The sequence below is a fragment of the Dryobates pubescens genome, chromosome 5 (assembly GCF_014839835.1).
Source record: "Dryobates pubescens isolate bDryPub1 chromosome 5, bDryPub1.pri, whole genome shotgun sequence".
In the NCBI taxonomy this organism is placed as follows: Eukaryota; Metazoa; Chordata; class Aves; order Piciformes; family Picidae; genus Dryobates; species Dryobates pubescens.
The window spans coordinates 23,831,555-23,852,341 of record NC_071616.1 but is presented as its reverse complement, the minus strand read 5'-3'; the positions used below and the strand labels follow the sequence as shown (position 1 = coordinate 23,852,341).

At 50.1% G+C, this 20,787-nt stretch overlaps 1 protein-coding gene across 1 annotated transcript; it reads left to right on the top strand.

Moving 5' to 3' along the window:
- Window positions 1-317: 317 nt before the first annotated feature.
- On the top strand, window positions 318-19,253 carry AMN (amnion associated transmembrane protein). Its single transcript, XM_009905380.2, has 11 exons — window positions 318-525; window positions 635-679; window positions 9,854-9,941; window positions 11,645-11,880; window positions 13,349-13,486; window positions 13,568-13,676; window positions 14,460-14,542; window positions 15,487-15,673; window positions 16,370-16,544; window positions 18,749-18,842; window positions 19,119-19,253. The coding sequence occupies exons 1-11, from the start codon at window positions 370-372 to the stop codon at window positions 19,227-19,229; spliced, it is 1,422 nt and encodes a 473-aa protein (XP_009903682.2). The 5' UTR covers window positions 318-369; the 3' UTR covers window positions 19,230-19,253.
- Window positions 19,254-20,787: the final 1,534 nt, after the last annotated feature.

The window sequence follows — 20,787 nt, the reverse complement described above, 5'->3', positions numbered from 1 at the left end:
TGCCCACTCCATTCCTGCTGGAAACACCAAAGCTGAGGGTTCCCTGCACAATCAATTGATTAGTCTGAGTGGCAACAAACCCCACTGCAATAAATGCTGAGGTACCAGGCTTCCCATTGTCTGCAGGGCTTTCCTGTCTTCTGGCTGCCTGCCAAATATTTGTCCCTTACTCCTCTTCCCATCTGAGTGGGTAAAAGCCATCATCCAGCCAAAAAAAACCCACCCAACAATCACCTGTGCATAGGAGGGCTGTGATTGCTCAACTGGGAAGGTACAGGGGCTGCTCCTTGGTAGAAAATCCCCAAATCTAGTGTGAAAAGGCTAACTCATCCCTACAGCACATCCCAGAGAGTGTTCCCACTGCCTCACATGGACTGGGTTACAGTGATTTCTCTGCCTCTCCCAGCCAGTGCCATTGCCGTGTACAAGCAGTGGATCCCCAACACTAATTTTGAAACCGCCTCCAACTGGGATAAAGGCAGAGTCCCCTGTGCCAGAGACGTGGTTCATTTTTTGAAGAGCAAGGTATTTGACATTTTATTTTCATTTGATTGTATGCAAAATGCCATCAGGCTTTGGAAAAACCCATTGCCAGCTGGGTGAAAGCCTGCTTTTATTTTTCCTTTTCTTACAGGTCGTCTCAGTCTTTGTCAGTTCTCCCCATGCGCTGACAGACATGGTAAGGCAGCATCTGGTGACACTGGGAGGCTGGGTGAGGGCAGGGCTGGCACAGGAGCACTGCCAGCCAGCTGCATGGCATATCCCCCTCTCTCCCTCTCCAGGGACTCTGGCATTCTGCTCTGTGGTCCAGCCAGACCAAGGATGCCTTGGCTGGGACGAGGCCCCAAAAGTGGCAGCAGCCAGGGTCTGTACCATAGAGCCACAAAGCACATTTCTGGGATTATTTGTTTTCATTAGGGAAGATGGGGAAGAGCCCCCCAAAACTTCCTTTCATTTGGAAGAAATATTTTTTTTGCTCCCCAAAGGAAGGGAAAAAGCCCTTCCATGGGGTTGAGACGCTGGCAGTAGTTTGCTGAGGAGCACTAGCATGCAACATTGCAAACACAGAGGAGTCTCTAACCCCGGGGCAGAGGCTAAGTGAAGCTGACATCAAAGATCTTGAAATGAAAACAAACCGTTCTGGGAAATCTCAAAATGCTGCTTGAGATATTTGCTTTCAAGTGCTGTTGAGGTTTATATTTTTCTGTGGTGCTACTAGCCTGACTGTGACAGGACAGGCACAACACCCTACCAAAATGTGTGATCAGATTGAGGAAGGAGCTTCTGAGCCAAATGGTGTCCTTCAAAAAGACACCACAAAAGTGCAGGGCCTTGATCCCCACAGTTGTGAGGGTAAAGTTTAGCAGGGAGGAAAGAATTAAAGGGAAAGACAAATCTTTGCTGCCTCAATGCATGGACGTAAGATGGGTCACTGACTCTTCCCGTCCCAGTGCCAGGCTGGCATGAAATGGGCCGGATCCTATTTGCAAAACCTCCTCCCCTGGATGGGATGAGCTTGTGGCTGAATTGTCTCAGTTTTAGGGCACCTTTGCTCTTTTATCAGCCATTAAATCTGAGCGAGCCCTTGAAATTTACATGGTGCAATTTGTTCAGGCTGTCTACGCCGCTAATAGTTTTGATGCTCTAATAACGCCCTGCGCCACATTTAATCCTTCTACAAATATTTGGAGGAGCTACTTTATTTATATGGCATTTTAAATATGAATTTTTGGAGGAAAGTATGTACTGGGGAAATACGTACAAACATAATGTAATAAACGGTGTGGAATTTACCCAGAGAAGATAAGAGCAAAATATCACTCCAGTAGATTTTATTTTACTTACAGATGAATGTATAATATTTCTAAAGCACTTTCATCAGAGGCTTGCAAAGTGCATAATTGCAAAGCAGCGTTATTCGTTACAGGGGGAGCCTTTCACAACCCAGCTTGAGAGACGAGCTGAGCAGCCCTGCGTCTGGCTGAGGGAGAGGGAGGTGCAACACAGCCTTTGCACAGCTAATGACATCTGTGGCTGTGCCGACCGGCTGCCGGCTGCGCAGGGGAACGGTCCTTATCACGAACGAGTGATGGGATCAGGGTGCTGGAGTGGTCCCCAAGTCACCCCATTAAAAGATCCAGTGATCCTTGTGGGAGTGCTGCGGACCCTCTGCTGCTCTTGGGATTCTCTGGGACCCCAGTGCTGGCAAGGAGTTGTGTGGGCTCCAAGGTTACAGTGGGTGTTATAGTTCCACCGCTGTGCAGGAGGGGAGGAGGGCTGGGGTTACAGCGTGGGTTGTGAGGGCATGGCACTGGTCCAGGGGCTCACCCCACTGCTGAACCCAATTGTACTGCCTGTGAGCAGCCAAGCTCATCCCAGGCTATAACCCATATTGCAGCTCATACCTTTCTGGGCATCACTGCCCCAGTGATGAACTATGCCGCTCAGCTTCCTAGAGTAGTGGTGAATATTTCTGTTTAATTTCAGCTCAACTACCTCCCTCCTAGGTGCCGTTGTGTTCTTGTCACCAGTTGGTACAAGGACTGCCAAAATTAGAGATGAAAAAGGAATGAAACCCAGCACCTGATATGACCTGCCACTTGTGGGGACGGTGTGAAATTTGGCAATGGGGTAGTTAGAAAATGAATTGATTGTGAGGCTTTCTGCAGTGAGGCTGGGCTGCACCTGCTCAGCTGCTGGCCGTGCTGCACAGGAGAATTAATCACTTAAATCAGCAGGAATACATTAAGCTTTAGAGTCACCATGGAGATGCTATACAGCCTTTGGCCATTAAAAAAAAAAAAAAAAAAAAGAAAAGAAAAGAAAAAGGAGAGCCATGCTTGCTATAGTAGTGCAGGAGGAAATCCACACCAGGGGAAGAGTATGGGATCTCGTTGACATTCATGAGGACAGTGCCCGCAGTAACACACAGAGGGAAGGGTGCTTGGTACCTGTGCTTGCCCTGCTGGCAGAGGGGCAGCATGAAACATCTTATCCTGACTCCACCAACTTAGTGCCAGAACCTGCTTTCCTGGGAGGAGACTGGGGCTGTTGGGGTGAACAGCCTACCTCCATGCTTGGAGAAAACCCATTAATTACTTGGCTCCGTGGCTATTTGGTCTGAAATTTTGAGTGGGTCCCTAATTCAGCCACACACTAATCCAAGTCCATCATAAGTAACTTTGAAGCACAACCACTGTGATTAGCATGGACTTTGTATGGTATTTAGCTACCTAAAGATGCAGATCAGTGTTTATCTGGCTTTCAGAAGTGCCTGAGAGTAAATGTGCAAAAAAAGATGGCAGTGTTTAGGGTGATGCTGCCTGACGTGAGTGCTCCAGGGCAAGGTGGGCTTTGACTTTATTTGTTGTGCTGCTGGAGGAAAAGGGCTTCTTTGAGGGGAATGGACCCTCTAGCTATCACTGTGCTTCAAAAGAGAGCCAGGCCAGGGTACAGTTGTGGTTATGAGCCTGGCATTTGACCCAGTAACACCTGTCCTGGTGTGGTTTGTGCCTGAGCTGGCCAGCCCTGGAGCATGGGCCAGGGAGGGATGATGCCACTTGCTATTTTTGAGGCAGCAGGAGTCAGGTTTAACCACGTGGGCAGCATAGCCTCGCTCAACCCTTGTAGTGTCAGGGCACTGGCTGGGGTTATTCAGCAGTGCCAGTGTCATCTTTCCAGCTCTGTTCCACCACTGATCCCTGCCATCGTGGTGGCAGCTGCCTATACATCTTCCCTGCCCACCCGGTGAGGGGCTGCAAAGGTTGGAGGAGAGTTGGGAATGTGGAGGTGGGCTCAGGGGTCTAACCAGGGATGCCTTATCCAGCCTTATATTTTTAGCTGCCTAATTGCAACAGCAGAATGTACTCGGCTTTGCTGCAGGATGCTCTTGCTCGGTTCCTGGCAGAGATTGATCTTGAAATGCCAATTGCTCTCCAGGGGTGCTGGCTCTAATGAATTGCCACATTTTGTGTTTGTCCCTGGCACCAGTGCTCCCTCCTTCCCAAACAGCAGGGTAACAAGACACCCAGAAAAGGTGTTATTTTTCCTTCTCTTGGGATGAAGGTAAAAAATGTCACAGGACTGTGTGTCTGTGCACCAGCACATCATTACAAACCCAAGTCCTGCAGGCTTTTCTCCAGCAGTGTTCTCACTGAAGATTTGCCCTAGGAAAGGAGTGTGTAAAACAGCCTTTTACAGTCACCTCCCCAAGTTTATTTGCTCCTTGCAGGCTAATTTCCAGCAGGAGTGGTTATTAATGCCTGTGAGGAGCAGAGTGGTTTGCTGGCATCCCAGGCTGGAGCGGATGCTGAAGAATGTCTGCCTTGGTGACTGATCCATGGACAATTTGCTGTCTCTCGCTGCAGGAGATGATTTCCCTGCCTGCACCTTGAACCATTTTCCCACTCTCTCTGACTGTTGTCTGTGGAGGGACATTCAGGAAAATTAGCTGAATTATCTTGCTCTCCTGAGGGGTTCCCAATGTACCTGTGTATCCCCAGGACACCTGGTTTCTGTTTCCTGTTGGTTCCACATCTGCAGGTGTGCACTGTGGGGCTACAGCCAAATTAATGGCCTTTTTGGACCCATTATCCCCCCATGGCTTTTACTGGGGTCTGTGGGGTGGTTTTGCAAAGTGTGCACCAGCCAGCACCTGTGTGGGATGGCCAGGAGCTGCAGCATCTTTGTGGGGACAGGCAGTAGCAGGATGTTTTGGGAACCCAGTGTGCTAAGCCACCCCCGTGGAGGGGCCAACTGGCAAGGCCAGCTTGGGTAAGTGATACAGGGAGACTAGGCCCAAAACACAACACAAAGTGCGATGAGCAGGCAGAGCAAGGGAAGTGGCTCCTGCATTACTGAGACCACAGCAGTGGTGCTGCTGAAGGGCCCTGCCTGGCAGGAGAGGGAGGCAAGGATGCAAGCAGGGTGGGGGAGCAGCCAAGCACCTCAATAGCTTGCAGGGAATGGCACAGAAATGATAATGCCCCACTGGTGACACTGCTGCTTTGCCTGTGCCCCTGCCTGCTCCAGGAGGCAACAGCAGAGAGGTGAGTTGTTGCTGAGAGCACAGGTGGGCATCTTCTGCCCACTGCTAGTGAGTCCCATGGAGAAGAGCACGAGTTTCTGTGCCCTGCTCCATGCTGCACCAACCTGCCTGAACGTGAGTTGCATGGGGATAAGAACTGCCTTTCTTGCCTGTATTTGCTTTTTTTTGGGGGGGGTGCTAACATTCCACTCCTCGTGGGGACATATCTGGGCAAGGAGTTTTGGGCAGCAAGGTCCTAGTCTAGCAGCAAGTCCACCTGGATATCTTGGGGTGGCCACAGGACATCATGCCTCATCAGCCGCTCTTGCAGAGGATCTGCCAATGTCGTATCAGAGGTGTGAGATCAAGGGCTCTGGCGGGGGCAGGCCAGATCTGGTGGCAGAATGGGAGGTGTGGAAATGGCATGTATGGCTGAGAGGAGGGGCACTGGCTTGAGGATATGGGTGGAAGCTTCACCTGGGTAGGAAAGCAAGCAAAGAGACCCCTGCTAACCAACCCAGTGAACCTTGCAGGAAGTAAGCCACTGCAGTGCCCCAGAGCTGTCAAGGCATTTACCTGTGGATGAATTTGGCCCTGTGCCTTTCTGGAGCCATCAACCAACAGTTGTATCCCACCCAACCACCCACACACCCAGCTGTGTTCAGACCTCTGACCCCAGTGGGTGTTGGGAAAACCCCCCACTATTCCCACCCAGGGGCAGCAATGGACAGGGGCTGCCTGCCTGTCGCCATTGGCTCTGTCACTGCCCCAGCAAAGCAGAACTGGGACAGATGATGCAGAAATTATTTTCCTCTCACATTAATGCCTATGGTGCATTACTGCACTCCGTGGTGGAGAAATAACCCCCTTGCATCCTATCCCAGTGATATTGTTTGATGAGATGTCACTAGCACCAGGCCCAAAGCTGCCCCCCAGCTGGGTGCTAGGTGAGGGAAAGTACCCAGAGTTGTGCACAGCCCCAGTGACAAAAGTCCTGCTTGCTGGTGTGGAGCTGTGGAGCCCAGCATGCCTGGGCAGTCTCAGCATTGCCCAATGAGGATAGTGGCATCATCTCACCTGAGATTAAAATAAGACTGGGCAAAGAGCCAACTGCAGACATGAGCATTGCTCACCTGGGTTCAAAGCCTAAGTAGTGCATTTTTTCCTGCACTGATGATGGTGACAGTCACACTGCCGTTGTCAGACATTTCAGCCTGATGCTCATGAATTAAGCAGAACTGAGATTTGCCAAAGGCCAGGTAAAGTCACTCAGGCCTTTTCTATTTTATTCTTTTGGAATTTAGGTTCATTTTCACTTACACACTGGGGCAGTGGGTTTCCTCTCAGTGTTGCAACACTGAGGGTGCAAATGGAGTGACTTTGGACCGAGAGTCACATGGGGTGTTTTCTCCTTCTTCTTTTTTTCTTTTTTCTTAGTTTGATGAAAAAAGGGATGGCTGTGTGTTTTCAGCTGTCATTGCACTTGATAATGATGACTGAAGAGATAAGTCATTTAACAGTATCAGGGATGGGAAATGACTAATGGGACTGAGTTTGCTGTATTAATGGCCCTGGAGTACAGGTTGGCAGGAGTAAGGGAGAGGAGATGAAGCTGCCAGGTTTTGGCTCCAGTCCTTTGGTACATGTCATTTTTCAGTTCAAAATGTACTTGGAAAGTGGCCCAGCCTATAAGCAATTTCTATACTAAACTCCCAAATGCAGAAAGCCACTGCCCAGTTGGAAACTCCATTTGTCCTCTTCAGAAACTGAGATGCTTAATTTCTGTTAGGGGAAAAAAGAAAGGACAAATTATTTACAAACTAAGATCCACTGGACAATGGAGCCACTTCTGAAATTCTATCCAGTGATGCACATCTTGGGAAGGGATGGTGGTAGATGGGCAACACATCTGCCTTGGTGGGCAAGGAGCTGTATCTGTGGGCTCAGCCTCAGAAATTTGTGCTGTGAATCAGAAGTACTGGACTGTTCTTGCACACCATCTTTGTGGAGAGGAGGCGATGCCATTCCCTGGCTCACATCACTCTGTGTTGCATTTTAATTCCACGACAGGTGCAAAGAATGTTTGGGCAGTCCCAGAGTGTGATGGGGTCAGAAGCTGGGACACCATGTGTGTTGTGGGACAATCATTTCCCTGCCACACTCATACTCATGTGGACAGCTTCCTCTGGGCTTGGAAAGTCCAGGCAGCCTGGGGTTTTCATCTCAATGGTGGAGGGTGATCTCCAGTGGTAGCTGCAGCAGCTGCATCTTCTCCAGAAAGCCCAGAGGATAGTGTTTCCAGAGCCCTGCACAGGAGCTTCAGATGTGGGTCAGGTTTAGCATGAGGCATTTATTCCCACCTCTCCCTATGGGCAGCATTGGTGCTGTGTACTACTGACCCTTCATCTGTTCTGCACCCAATCCAGACCCTGCTTACTTGGACTTTCCCAGGCAGGGGAGGATGTGACCTCTATTGGTCATCACAGGAGCATTTGTGCATCTGTATTTGTGTGGGTATCTCTACACACACCTCAGATATACTGTGACTCCTTACTGGGCTTTTCTTGCAAGCAGGGGCCAGCCATCCATGGCCCTGCTATGTCACCCATCCCTGTCACCAGTTGCTGCTGTCTGATTTTCCTTCCTCCATCCAAAGATCCGCAGCTAGGGTCCTGAGTGCTTGCAGATGCCTGCTGTGAAGAGCTGATACTCTGTGTTAGTGAAATGATCCACTGCATCCCATTTGAAAGCCCACCCTGAGCAGCTCAGCTGGACCCCAGCAGTTAGCTGGCCACCCTCCCTGCTTGGCCCCATCAGACACAGCAGGTTGCAGGGTGGCAGCCTGAAAAGTGGACAAGAGGCAATAGTGAGATGCTTAAGGCTGAAATGCCCTAGCAGGTTTGTGAGAAGGGACTTGGTCAACAGTGCTGCTGGTACCTGTCCCCAGTATAGGCATTAGCTGACTGCTCCAAAGTGTCCCGCCACCCACACATGTGGACTCACAGGAAAATAAGCCAGGGTGCTTATGAAGCACCTTGTGAAGGGTACTGGTAGCACAGACCTTGTCCAGTTCAAAGCAGGCCAAGTCCTGAGCCTCAAAACATCACTAGACATAGGTTTCATATCTGCAGCTGAAGGACACATTGCCATTTGGATCCTGAAAGACTTTCCAGCTTCTTTCAGTGTCTCAGTACTGGAAAAACTGACTTCACTCAAGAGTAGTAGAAATTCAGAGAACATGATGCCATGGTTTCCAATTAGGCATGACTCACGCATACTATGGTCTTAGGAGCAGTTTCCATAGCCAAAGGCTTCTTCCTGGCTGGTGGGGAGTTTCCATCCTCTTGGGGCAAAAGTTGCCCAGACCTCAGCTGCTCACCTCATCATCCCCTCTTGTCCAGCCCAACAGAGGACATTGCTGGGTTTGAAGTATATGGTGCACAGGAGCACTGCAGAGCTCTTCTCAGTGGCAACTGACTGCTGCACTCCACCATGGCTTCTCACAGTTCCTGAACCAAGAAGGAGACCTGGGCTATGGCCAGAGCATTAAACCACCAGAGCATTAAACTTCTAAACAGATGCCTAAAGCTTGGGGGTGAGGAGCTTTTTGCCTTGATTCCCCACTCCAAGGTGATCCCTGTGTGGGGCAGAGCATCATCAGGCAAGATTGCCCCCAGGACAGAGAGCTATCTGCAACAGTCATTCATAAGTCTTTCTTTCTCTAACCTAAATGCATATTTAAAAGCCTGCTCAGTAGATGAACCCTTAACTTCCTCTCTAACATGCTTTCAGTAGATGAACCCTTAACTTCCCCTCTAACATGCTTCTGCCTGAGCACAGGACACAGTGCTTTGGCATAACACAATCCTCGAGGGCTTCCAGTTGCTGTCTCGGGAGTGAAGCTAAAACCCTGGGTAGAACAGATTAGAGGAGCAGGAATTCCTGAAGGTCACTCACTCCTTGCCATGTGAAAATGTTGGGGAAGACCTGGCCTTCTCTCTGCCAATTTCTAAACATAAAATAAGGTGGGATGGGCTGAATATTCCATGTACTGTGAACAAGTTGCCTGATTCAGTTGTTTGCCAAGGTCTGTCCTGGAGCTGACAGTGCAAGCTAGTGACCTGCTTGGCTGCATCTTCTTGCCAAAAGGGTTCTCATGGCAGAACTGTCCTTGTTGAGGTCTGTCCTTGTGCCACTGAGCAGAAGTTTGGCTGGGCTGAAGCCAAACAAGTATGGTGACACTGACTACTTGGTAGTCCTACCAAGAGGGTCTAGCTATGGCAAGCTGCACCAAATGCTTCTGTGTGCTTTTCTTAGCTCATGCTGAGAAAAAAATCTACTAACTGACACCTCTCCAAGCTTTGTTCGGGTCCCTGTTTTGGCAAGCATAACCCCTAGAGGTGGGAATTCACTAAGCAAGGGGAACTCTGGACACCTGCAGAGTAAAGCTGGGTTTTCCATGGCATACCAATGTATAAAGCCATTTCCAAGCTGCTGGGAATGTGTGCAAGAGGAGGAAGCAGCTGCCAAAAGAGCTTGTTTTGCTTTTCCCTGGTTCTTGTTCCTCTGAATACTTCATGCTTTTCCATGCTACTGGAAGATAATGTCAAATTGCCTCTCCCTATTGTAGCATCCTCATCTGTAGAAAGGGGAGCTGATATTTTTCCATTAACATGGGGCACAGCAAGGGTAACTCCTAATGACTGTGAAGTGCCTCAGAGACAGCAAGTGTAATAGGCAGCCTAATAATTAGCACTGTCATTTGATTACAAACCTGGGTGGCTGGCAGCAGGATGGCACAGTAATACTCTGAATATCTTTGTCTAGTACCTGCCCCTGAATGGAGAATTTGTGCTGGCGTCTGGTGCAGGATTCACAGCTTTCGATGGCAGCTGGGATCCAGGCTGTGACTCAGGTACGTTGTGCCCAGACCAGTTACCCCATCACTCCATGATTAGTGATGCAAATTCAGCCCAAACATTTCTACAAAGGTCTTTGCTGTCCCACCTCAGAGTATCATAGTATCAGTCAGGGTTGGAAGGGACCACAAGGATCATCTAGTTCCAAACCCCTGCCATGGGCAGGGACACCCCACACTAGGTCAGGCTGGCCAGAGCCTCGTCCAGCCTGGTCTTAAACACCTCCAGGGATGGCGCCCCAACCACCTCCCTGGACAACCCATTCCAGGGCTCCACCACTCTCATGGTGAAGAACTTCCTCCTCACATCCAGTAAAGTAAATCACGCCTCTTTTAATACTTACCTTTTCTTTGATGACCTCCCTCACATCAGATCTTTTCTTCCTTCTAGATCACCTGTTTCATAAAAAAGTAATTATAGTAGGGAAGCCTTTGAAGTTGTAGCAGAGAGGCAAAAACTGTTTGTATTTTACCCTGCCTGTTAAGCATGTAGCCACATCAAAGCCCTCATTTTCTTTGCCATGGTATTTCTAAAGAAAAGTGGCTATGAGTTACACACTGGTGAGCTGAACCACAGCCATCTCAGTGGGCTGGCCTTTGGCCCAGTGTGCAAAGGGATTTCAGTGCGAGCGCATCCTTCCCTCCCCTCTGAGCCTCCAGACCATATCTGCTGTGACTGAGACAGCAGGTTTGCTTTATCAGTGCCTGTTACTAGTCTGAAAGCTCTTCTCTGGGGAGAAGTATTTTGGGTATTTAAGAGCTACCTAATGCTTTCAGTGGCCAGTAATCTTGTAGTTCTCTTGCAGGAAGGGAAGAGCCTGTGCCTGTGCTCTGACTGGCAAAAAATAAGAGAGCAAAAATGTGAAAAAGCCCAAATGGGTCTGCCCAGAGGAGTAACTGTAGCATCAAGCTCTCTGAGCTGCTCCAAAATCCTTCATCATTTTTCTGCTTCGGGGCTCTTTGTCTCCTGTCAGGGATGCTCTGGCAGCTGTCTGAGCTTTGCACTGGGCTTTTCCTGCTGTCCATGTGTTTCTCCCCTGAAATCAACAGACTTTCTGGGGCAATTTTGCAAATAGTTTCTTTGAAGCATAATTTTTAAAGTAGTACAAATAATTGAATCAATGAATGCCCATGTGCTAGCTGAACTGGGGAAGATGAAGCTGTTGGAAAGGATGAGAAGGAAGCAGGGCACTGCATAATGATACTAAATGTGACCAGCATGGAAATGGCTAATGGGTAAAGTAATTAATGGTTAAATGGGACACTGGTTTTGGTGTTACCCACTGTGGGGAGCAGGACTGATCATGTTTTGGCAGGCCTGCCAGGCTGCTTGGGAACTGGGACATGAATTTTCATAACCATTTTTATCTGCTGCATTTGGGCAGCTGTTTTCCTCCCCGCCATAAGGGTGAGCTTTAAATAAGGGAGTGGGGGGTGGAGGGGGTGGGTAATGTCCTGTGGGATCTGAGGCTGAGTGCCTGCCGCTAGAAATTGCTGAGACCTCAGCCCTGAGAGTTAGCATGCTTTGCCTGCGCTTGAGGTGGTGGGTGCCTGGGAGGGCCAGTCTTTCACCTGATGCCTGCAGGGCGAGCTCCTCTACCTTGGGCAAAGCAGTGCCTCATTTTACCAAGCCAGAGGCATCTGCTGGAGCTGTGAATCTGGGTCTGGGTCATGCTTAACCTTTCAAGTTGTTTTTCCAGGTGCAACGGTCAGGTTTGCTGATGCTGAGAACCATACATGGTTTGACCCCACATTGTGGCAGGCTGTGTCCCATGGTGAGGAGCTCGAGGCAAACAGGCACATCTTTTCTGTGGATGAGGAGCGTGTCCCATGCCAGTATGATGATGTTATCTTCCAGCCTGAAACCTCCTTCTGGATAAATATCGACTCATCACAGCAAGTGATTCACCTGCATAGCATCTCTCTCATGGGACAGGTAATGTGGCTAGGATGAGAAACCAGCCTGACACCTCCTTACTATGGCCAGGAGAGGTCGTGGAGAGGAGGGACCAGACAGGGATGGAGCGGTGGCACTGCATAGGGAGATGGGTCACTTCCATGGCACTGCAGCTTCATGGGTGGCTGCCGCTGTAGATGGTCTCAATTTCTTTCCTCTTCTGTTATCACCTCCCTTCCCTGTGGTGGGAGCACAGGCTGCCTCACTGTTCAGACTGAAAATGAAAATGGTCTGTGATCACGGGTCAAACCAGCAGCAAATGGCATCTTCTCCAGCACCCGGGGTCTGACTCCTTCCCAGGCACACGTCCACAACTGCACTGCTCTGGGACTCTCTGGGGACACCTCTCTTCCACCTCTGACCTTAACATAGCCCGGGGCCTGGCAATCATCCCACAGCTTTGTTTCAGTACTGTTCTTTAATTGATTGGAAGGATAATTATAGAAACGCTGGCAGCCTGCTGTGCATCAGCCCGGGAATCAGGAGCACGATGAGTCCCATCCCTTGCCAGTCAGAGGAGTGAAAGATCACAGGCTCTGCAGCAGTAAACACAGGCTCCTTCCAGGAGTGGGAGATGTGGCAGACATTTCATAAGTTATTTATTATTTCTAGTGCTGCACTGCCTGGGATCTGCCGGTTCAGGGCCAGGCATTAGGTAACTGCTTTGTGACTAACAAACTCAGCCAATGTTGAGGTGGATGCAGGCAAGTCTGGACAAGGCAGCAACCCAGAGGAACTCACCTAGGACATGTCTCCGGGATGCAGAGGTGGATGGTCTTGGGTGATCGGAGTGATATCCGTCCTGCTGATGCCTGGGGACTACCCTATGGCACATCATCACCTCCTGGGATCTACCTCTGTGCCCCACAGGGCAAAGGCTGCTGCTGAGAGATGAGATGGAAGGAGAGAGTGCTTTTTGGTTTTGTGATTATAGTTTATTTCCTGTAAATAAACTACTTTGTCTCTGTGCTATTCCACTCTCTGCTCTCTGTGGGGTACTTTCACTCCAGAGCCTGAGAAATCCTTCTGCTGTGCTAGAGCATGGAGAATCCTCCTTTGGAAGACTGGTGGCTTGGCAAGATGAGGATGGTCAGTCCAGCTCAGCCTTCACTAATGCTGAGCTCACTGAAATGCTTCCCAGCATTTCCTAGTCATTAAAAGCTGATAACCCAAATTCTCTGGGCCAGCAGAAAGAGGGAAGGCAAGAAGCAAAGAAGAGCTCAGCCATCTCATGATTTATTTGTGGTCTGTGTGCTTGTTTGTTTTAAATCAGAAAGGGTTTGTCTGCTGGCTGCATGCACAAGTTTGAATGGGTGCTATTGGCAAGATTTTCCGGCTGCACCCTCTGCCTGTGAAGGGGGCTGTTAGATGTGGCACTGGGCATCGAGGTGGCACAGCAAGGTGCCTGTATGTGGCCGAGGATACCTTGCTGCTCTTTCCCACACAGGAGCTCAGCAGCCCCGAGGCCTGGGCTGGGTACCTGCAGGGTCCCTCCGCCTCACTGCAGTTTCATGGCAACGGCACTCTGCAGGTGACAGGCACTCGCTGTCCTGACAAGTCCGGCTGTGCCTGCGGGAATGCCCCGGTGAGTCCTGACGTTGCGGTTCAGCGTGGTGCCATTGTAAGTTGCAGAGCGAGGGACTGACACTGCCCTGCTCTCCTTTAGGATGGCCACCGAATTTGTGCAGCCCTTCTCAGAGCGTCGGGGGGTCAGTGCCCGGTGCCAGCTTGCCAGAACCCTTTGCAGCCCCATGGCCACTGCTGCAAGGTCTGCGGTGAGTGGGGGCCACTGTCCTATTCATCTTCCCTCCCATGTCGGCTGCCCCAGCCCCCTTTCCCTGGCTCTGGGGGAAAGCTGGGTGTGAGGAATGCTGCTGTTTGTGGGTTGAAGTTTAGCTGCATCACTGCTCCCACTGGTGTCATCCACAGGTCCCATCCATATGCCACATGCCACCCTCTCAGAGCATCTTTCTGAAACATCAGCCTTGCTTTTGGGAGTTTATTCTGAGTTGCAGCCCTTTGTCCATGCCTCTGGTTTATCCTGTCAGGATGCCACAACTTGTCAAGCTAATAGCGCTCTGCTGTGTTTATGCAGCAGAAAACACTCAGAGGAACTGCACCTTTTTCACCCTAATGTCAGCTTTCCAGCTCCAAGTTTCTTTCATTTAGTTTAAAATAAAACCATGCAGATTTACAGCCAGGGTTGCATCGCTGAACTGCAGCCTTACAGCCCTGAAACCAGGCACATACAGAGCTCCCCAGAGGGGTACGTGGGAGAAAGCTTTCCAGAAAAAACTTCTCTATGCAATGTGGTAGAAAACAAAAGACTTTAATCAAACCCAGTTGATAAAAACACCAGTGAGGGAGGCAGACACTTCTTAGGGCAGTGATGCTCAGGCAGGGCTGTGGAGATGTCTCTCCTGAGTCTGGGCAGAGCAGTTGCTTGGAGGTATTGGAGGGTTCCCAGTGCCTTTCATGGCAGTTGCCTCTGTGGCGCCATGGCAGCTCTCTGCCCAGGCTCAGTGACAATGTCATACCTGTCTGTTTTTGGGCTGTAGGAGCCACTATTAACCTGGACTTCACTCCTGATTTTGACCTGCAGAAGTACCAGGATAGACTGCTGCAAGGCTTGCTGAGCCAGGTACGTAGCCTGCTATATTAGGAGGGGCTAGCAAAGGCACAAGCCACCGGCCATGTCTGCCAGTGACTTGATGCTGGTGGGCCTGTCTTGGGGGGGTATGTGGTCCTAGTGACACAGGAGGGTTCAGCCTCACTCCCCACCACCCTGAAGGGCTTAACCTCCATATTCAGCCTCTTGGATGTGCCAATTTGCCAGGGCAGCTGGAGCAGCCTCCTTGCCACAGCCATGTTGCCCCTCTCATTGTGGGGAAGGAAGAGCTGTTGGCACATGGATGAAAAAGGATGCAGCAGGTCTTAGTGGAAACCCTGATGTAAAAAATGCAGGGGGTCATCCAGGTCAGGTCTAGATAACATAGAAGGTCAACCCATGTGCTAGGGCCATGCAAATCTTCATCAGGGCCTCTGTAAGATGGCTTCCAGTGCTGGGCAAGCACAGGGTGGGTAACGAGTGTTGGTCAGCACTCAGACGCATCCTCTACAAGGATTCACTTCACACTACTCCTTGTCAGACATAGCATGACACTCTTCCTCCTGCCTGGGAGCTGCTGGGGGGAGGTGTGCTTAGAGTTATACTGGGAGGATCAATACCACAATACTGCTCTCTTGATCCTGAGCTGAAAGCCTGCTGCCTGCTCTCCCTGCAGCCATTCTGTCTTAATACAGCATTTAATGAATGTGCTACACGAAATTGTTTTCCTGGCACACTCGCCTCTGCAGGGAGGTGCTGAGTGCCAGGTGCTGGTCACAGCTTGGAAGGGAAGGGAGATACGAGCCTCTTATTTGGGAACTGCACTGGCACTGCGGTAACAGGGCTGGCAGCTTTGTGATGGGGTTGGTGAAGATTTATGGGTGAGCCTTGCTGGTGCATCCATCGTGGCTGTCTGTAGAAGTGACTGATTTCTGCCTACCACTTTCGTGGTCATTGTGTGTCTGTGTTTTGAAAAGCCCAAGTACACCAGCATGAGGATGGCCATATCCAAGGTGCACAAGCTACAGACCTTCCTGGGAGTCATACACCGAGGCTACGCTCCTCTCATCCAAATTGTGCTGATTGATGATGGATTGATGGTGCAGACTGGCGCCACTGTGGAGCAGCTGGCAGCAGACATCATGGAGGACATAGCACAGCATGGTAATGCCACTGTCCTCCTCCGTGGTCCCTTACAGGTGCAGCTAAACCCACAGCTGTCCAGAACTCCTTGTTTTCTGCTGGCAGACCATGTGTCTAGCTGGGGTTTCAATGTCTCCAAGGATGGAGACTCCAAAATACGTGTAGGCAACCTGTCCTCGTAATTGACCACAGTTGCAGTATTTTTTTTTCTTCTATTTAAGTGGAATTTACTTTATTTCAAGTTGTGTCCATTTCCTTTGGCCCTGACACCGGGCACTTCAGAGAAGAGTCTGGCTCAACACTCCAGCTGTGTCTTGCCAGGGCAGAATAGAAAGGATGTGTCACTTCCCTTGACCTGGTGGCACCCTCCTCCTCATGCAGACCAGGATACCATTGGCCTTTCATACCATGTCTGGCCATGTCTAGCTTGGTGCTCTCCAAAACCCCCAGGTACCTTTCTGCAGAGCTGCTTTGCAGCCAAAATGCAGTGTGGAGGCTGCCATGTAAACTGGCAGATTGTGGTGGGTTGAAGTTTCCCCCAGCATCAACTCAGCCAGGGGTCACAGGGTAACAAAGTTCACCCAGCTGTGTACTGAAAGGGAACCAATCAGGCAAGCAGTGACAGATCCAGCTGCAGACTCCTTTTGCCTTGTCTGTGAGTCAGAATTGGGATGTGCTGGCCAATCCTCATCCCTGTGTCTTTCTGCCCTTTCCCAGGTGAAGTGCTTGGTATTTCAGCTAGCAGAATGGAGGTGTCCACCAGCAGCACATTCAGTGGGCAAGCTGGAAGCCACACTTCAAGCAGGATCACAGCGGGGACAATCATGGGGTTGCTCTTTGGTCTCCTGTTCCTTGGAGGGATCCTCTTTCTCTACATAAAGGGAAATCTAAGGTAAGGATGAGGCAACGTATTGCCAGGCTTCTCCTTACAGCTAGCTTGGTGGCACAGGGGCACACAGTATTGCCCAGAGCTCTGACAGTGGCAGACATGGCAAGTCAGTCTGCTGTACCCAACAGTACTGTTCAAAGAGTCACAGAATGGATTGGGTTGGAAGGGACCTTTGAAGATCACCTAGTCCACCCCCTCTGTTATGGGCAGCTCAATCTTCAGCTCAATTAGGTTCCACAAAGCCCCATCCAGTTTGGTCATGAACATTCCCAGGGATGGGACATCTGCACATTCTCTGGACGACCTGTTACAGTGTCTCTCCATCTCATACTAAAGAGTATGAGGTGGCTGAAAGGCATTTATGTACTCTTGGACTGCTACTTGGTTGGGAGGATTTTCTTCTTGGTTTCTTGTGGCATGGTGTGCTCTGGTGGGAGAGGAGCTGCTGTGGCTTGGTTGGTGTTCTGCACAGCCTGGGGGCAACTCCTGTTCCTTGTAACAGTTTGCAGTCCTTCTGGGGGGTGGAAGACTGAAACTAGGCAGCTGCTTAAATGGAACTTGGTCAAAATAATTCAAAGCACTCAGCCCACAACTTTATAGCCATGTAAAGCAGTGACAGCATCCAGAAGAAAACGCAGCTTCTGGTGCATTAGCTGCTCACATAGCATGGAGAGATCTCAGGAGTGAGGCAGTGAAGTGCACAGCACCTGACCTCACAGCAGCTGGGAGCTGGCCAGAAATACTCTTCTCCATCACCTTTTCCCCTCAGAGCTTGGAGACAGGCTCTGTCAGTGAATAGGGCATCCCAGCAGTGCCCACAGCAGGTGCGCAGAGCACCCAGCCCACCCCTCACACATGTATACCCACCTTCCCACAGGGCCCTGTCTCTCCCAAGGACAGTTTTACAGGGTTTGTTGGCAAATGTCTCTGGGTGTGGTGAGGTGTCCACTGAGCTGCTATGGCTCATGTCACCTACTTGACTATGGGCAAACTGGATGGACCCTATAATTTTTAAAACCAGGAGATGTGAATTGCTTTACTTTGTGTGTGCAAGGTGCATTGGTGTTTGCCAGGGTGTGCTGGCTGTGTTTCAGGCTCTCAGGTCAGGTCATCACCTTGGGTTCTCTTGCTGCACAGCAGTGGCTGTGGCAGGGATGCTTGCCCTGCTGCTCAGCACGGGCTGACATGACATTTCCTGCAATAAACCTGAGCCTCCATTCAATTTCTAAATGAAACTCCCAGCCCCATAGTTGCTACTTAATGATTTATCTTCCACTGACACTTTGGATGCTGGACAGGCCTTCGAAAGTGGCTCCATCAGTGGTGGGAAGGAAGTTCATGTAGCTACAGGAGATGGAGCTGAACCTGAGTCTGGGTCACATCCCCAGGCTTGACACTCTCCTGCTGTGTCTCTCCAGGGGCTCTGGGGCAGGGCCCTTTTGATCAGTGCTGTTGAGCATCGTGGAGGCATCTGACACCAGCAGAGATGTTGCTAATTAGGCAGAAGGCTCTGGGAGTCTGCAGATAGAGTCTCCTTCCATGCAGTGGAACTGTCCTGACCACCAGCACACCAGTGAAGTTCGTTTCTTTCCACCAAAAAGGGTCTGGAAACAGCTTCCCTGCAGATAGCACAGCTCCTCTGATTGCACATATTGTGGTCACAGTGGTTAAGTACCCATGGCCCCCCAGAACCTGCAGTGACATGTGTGGAACCGCTGCTGAGCCTACATGCATCAGGTATCTGGTGCAAGGGATGATCCTCAGTGAGTGGGACTTTAAGGATAAGAGTAATGAAGAAAATAATAAAAGAGATGATGGTGATTAAGATGATGAAATGATAACATGATAAAAGAAATGACAAAAGTAATTAGTGACTGTTGAGGCTGCAGTGGGAACAGGTGTCGGCTCTGTGGCAATTCATTTTAGGCCACGGTGGGAGAGCAATGGCTCCAAAGTGAAGCCTGTGCTGGAGCTGTCTGCCTCTGACAAATTCTTCCCTCCAGGATGCATGTCTCAGCCCTCCAGGCTGAGTAGTTTCTGCTGGGTAGGGCAGCTTTTTCCTGGGAAAGAGCACAAACATCTCATTTCAAAGACAGCCTGAAATGTCCCTGTATGTCCCATTCACCTCTGGAAGATGCAGTGTTTCATCTGAGAAAGCTGCTGGGATGGGTGGAATGTGGACGTGTGATGTCCAGGTCTCTCCCCAGGTTGCCTGCCCTGCGCTTCCCCCGGCCCTGGAACAGACTGGTGGAGCTGGAGTCGGACAATGACAAAGGCTTCGACAATCCCATGTTTGATGTGGTGAGTCACCACTGCCTGGGGACCTGAGGATTCTCAGAAAGCAACCAGGAGTTGGCAGGGGCACCAGCTAGTGCCCTCTCAAAGTGCTAGCAGCTTGTACAATGCAAGATGCAATGCATTTGGCAGGAGTCCTCCTTTCCTCAGGCCAGGAGGGGTTTGTGTGATGGCCTCACCCTCCCACAAATCACCAGCGACTTAGCTGCCACAGGGACTCGGTACCGGATGTGGTTTGCTTCCCTTCCCCATCAATTGCTTTTCCCTCTCGCACTACTGCAGGAGACACCAAGCACTGAACCTGGACAGGAGACACTGCAGGAGATGGCTCCTAAAGACCACCAGATCTTTTACATCAACCCTCTGTATGATGCAGGCAAGATGGAGACCTAATGGTGTGGCCTCATACTGGAGGCAGCCACTATCTCCCCAGGAACACCTTTGCCTTCCCCAGCCCTCACAGCCCCTCACATCACTTTGATAGATCTAAACTACAAGTGGATCCTACCTGAATAAAAGTGACCATATGGTGAAGGAAACCACAGCAAACCTTTATTTTTAGGGCTCTTTGATGTTGTTTCTGGTATTTAAGCTATATTTTGTAGATACCAGTCATTTTTTGACAGTTCAAGATTGTGATTTGGGTCTCAGGTGGTATCTGGAGAAGCTTTAGCCAGCACTGTGCTGGATTTGCCCAGGGCATGCAGCAGGTTGACAGATGTAACTCTGGATGCATGATGGAAATTCAGTGCTCATACACTTTTCAAAATGTGCTCCTGGGCCTCTAGGGCTTGGACTTATTAGTTGGGTTTAAAAGGACATTATTTTGTGTTCCAGCGGTGTGTTGAGTGCTGGGTTCCTCATTTCTCCTCATAGGGACCTCACTGGGCACTAGGTGCAGTTCTGAGCAAACATTTCCCTCCACAGTCCCTCTACTTGGCTGCCTGAGCTTGGTTCCTCCCTCTGTACCCAAACTGACAATCTAGATCTTACGACCTGAGAATTTATCATGCAATTTCCTGTGGTGAGAGAGTGCAGCTTCTTGTGGTATTAGGGAAAAGAGGTTTGGTGCTAGTGGTCCCTGGGGAGGAATGCAGGCAGGAACCCAATGACTGGGGAGAATTACTCTGGATTGTCTCTAATGAGAGCCAAGGCAAAGGCACCTAGGGCCTCACTAGAGATGGCATTTCTGGCCTGGCATATGTCAAATACCTTTAGCAGCCCACAATGTCAGGCAGCACTTCATTACAGGAGCAGGTCTGATGGGTGAGGCTGAAATTATGGAGATGTATTCAAATTTATGCTAATTTACACTCTACTGGGCTTTCAGTGGGGCTTGTTGGCATATTCCATAAGGAAGCAGCTATTTTAAGTTTATTATATTTTGTTCTAGCCTCTGGAAGACATGATCCCTTCTCAAAGGCCTGTGAATTCATCATTAGGTGCATCAGAGCCCTTATGAAAGGTGTCATGCAGCATGTGGTGATGAGACCAGCCCTGACACTCCCTTGCCTGCAGAGACCTCTAGTAAGGGGCGGTGCAAGCAGGCAGGACACAAAACAAAAGCCAGGCAGGGAACAAGACAATCTCTATGCCCCCAGTTGCTGCTGTTGCTTTGTAAGCCAGACAGAGCCAGGGCTGGGAGAAGGGCTGAGCGTGCTACCCCAGCATTACTGGGATAAAAAGCAAAGTGCCCAGGCAGGAGCTTCTGCTGTGGCTGTCACGTGCTTGGTGCTGAATTAAATGGTCACCAGACAAGTAAAAAATTAGAGAAAGCCAATGACCTCTGAAGGGGGTGTTCAACATCAGAGGGTTGGGAATTCCCAAGTTCCACTACTCCATGGTCCTGCAATAAGTGCGTATCGGTGAAGGGCAGTGACCTAAGGCCAGGCCCCCAAAGCTCACCCTACAGCACAGTCATCCCCATGATGTGAACCCAAGCCTGGATATC

Excerpts from the sequence above, each read along its gene's own strand:
- AMN (XM_009905380.2), top strand. The coding sequence starts at position 370 with ATGGACTGGGTTACAGTGATTTCTCTGCCTCTCCCAGCCAGTGCCATT. Across the intron at positions 14,543-15,486 it reads TGCAAGGCTTGCTGAGCCAG|CCCAAGTACACCAGCATGAG; the intron begins GTACGTAGCCTG and ends TGTTTTGAAAAG. Across the intron at positions 15,674-16,369 it reads GGAGGACATAGCACAGCATG|GTGAAGTGCTTGGTATTTCA; the intron begins GTAATGCCACTG and ends GCCCTTTCCCAG.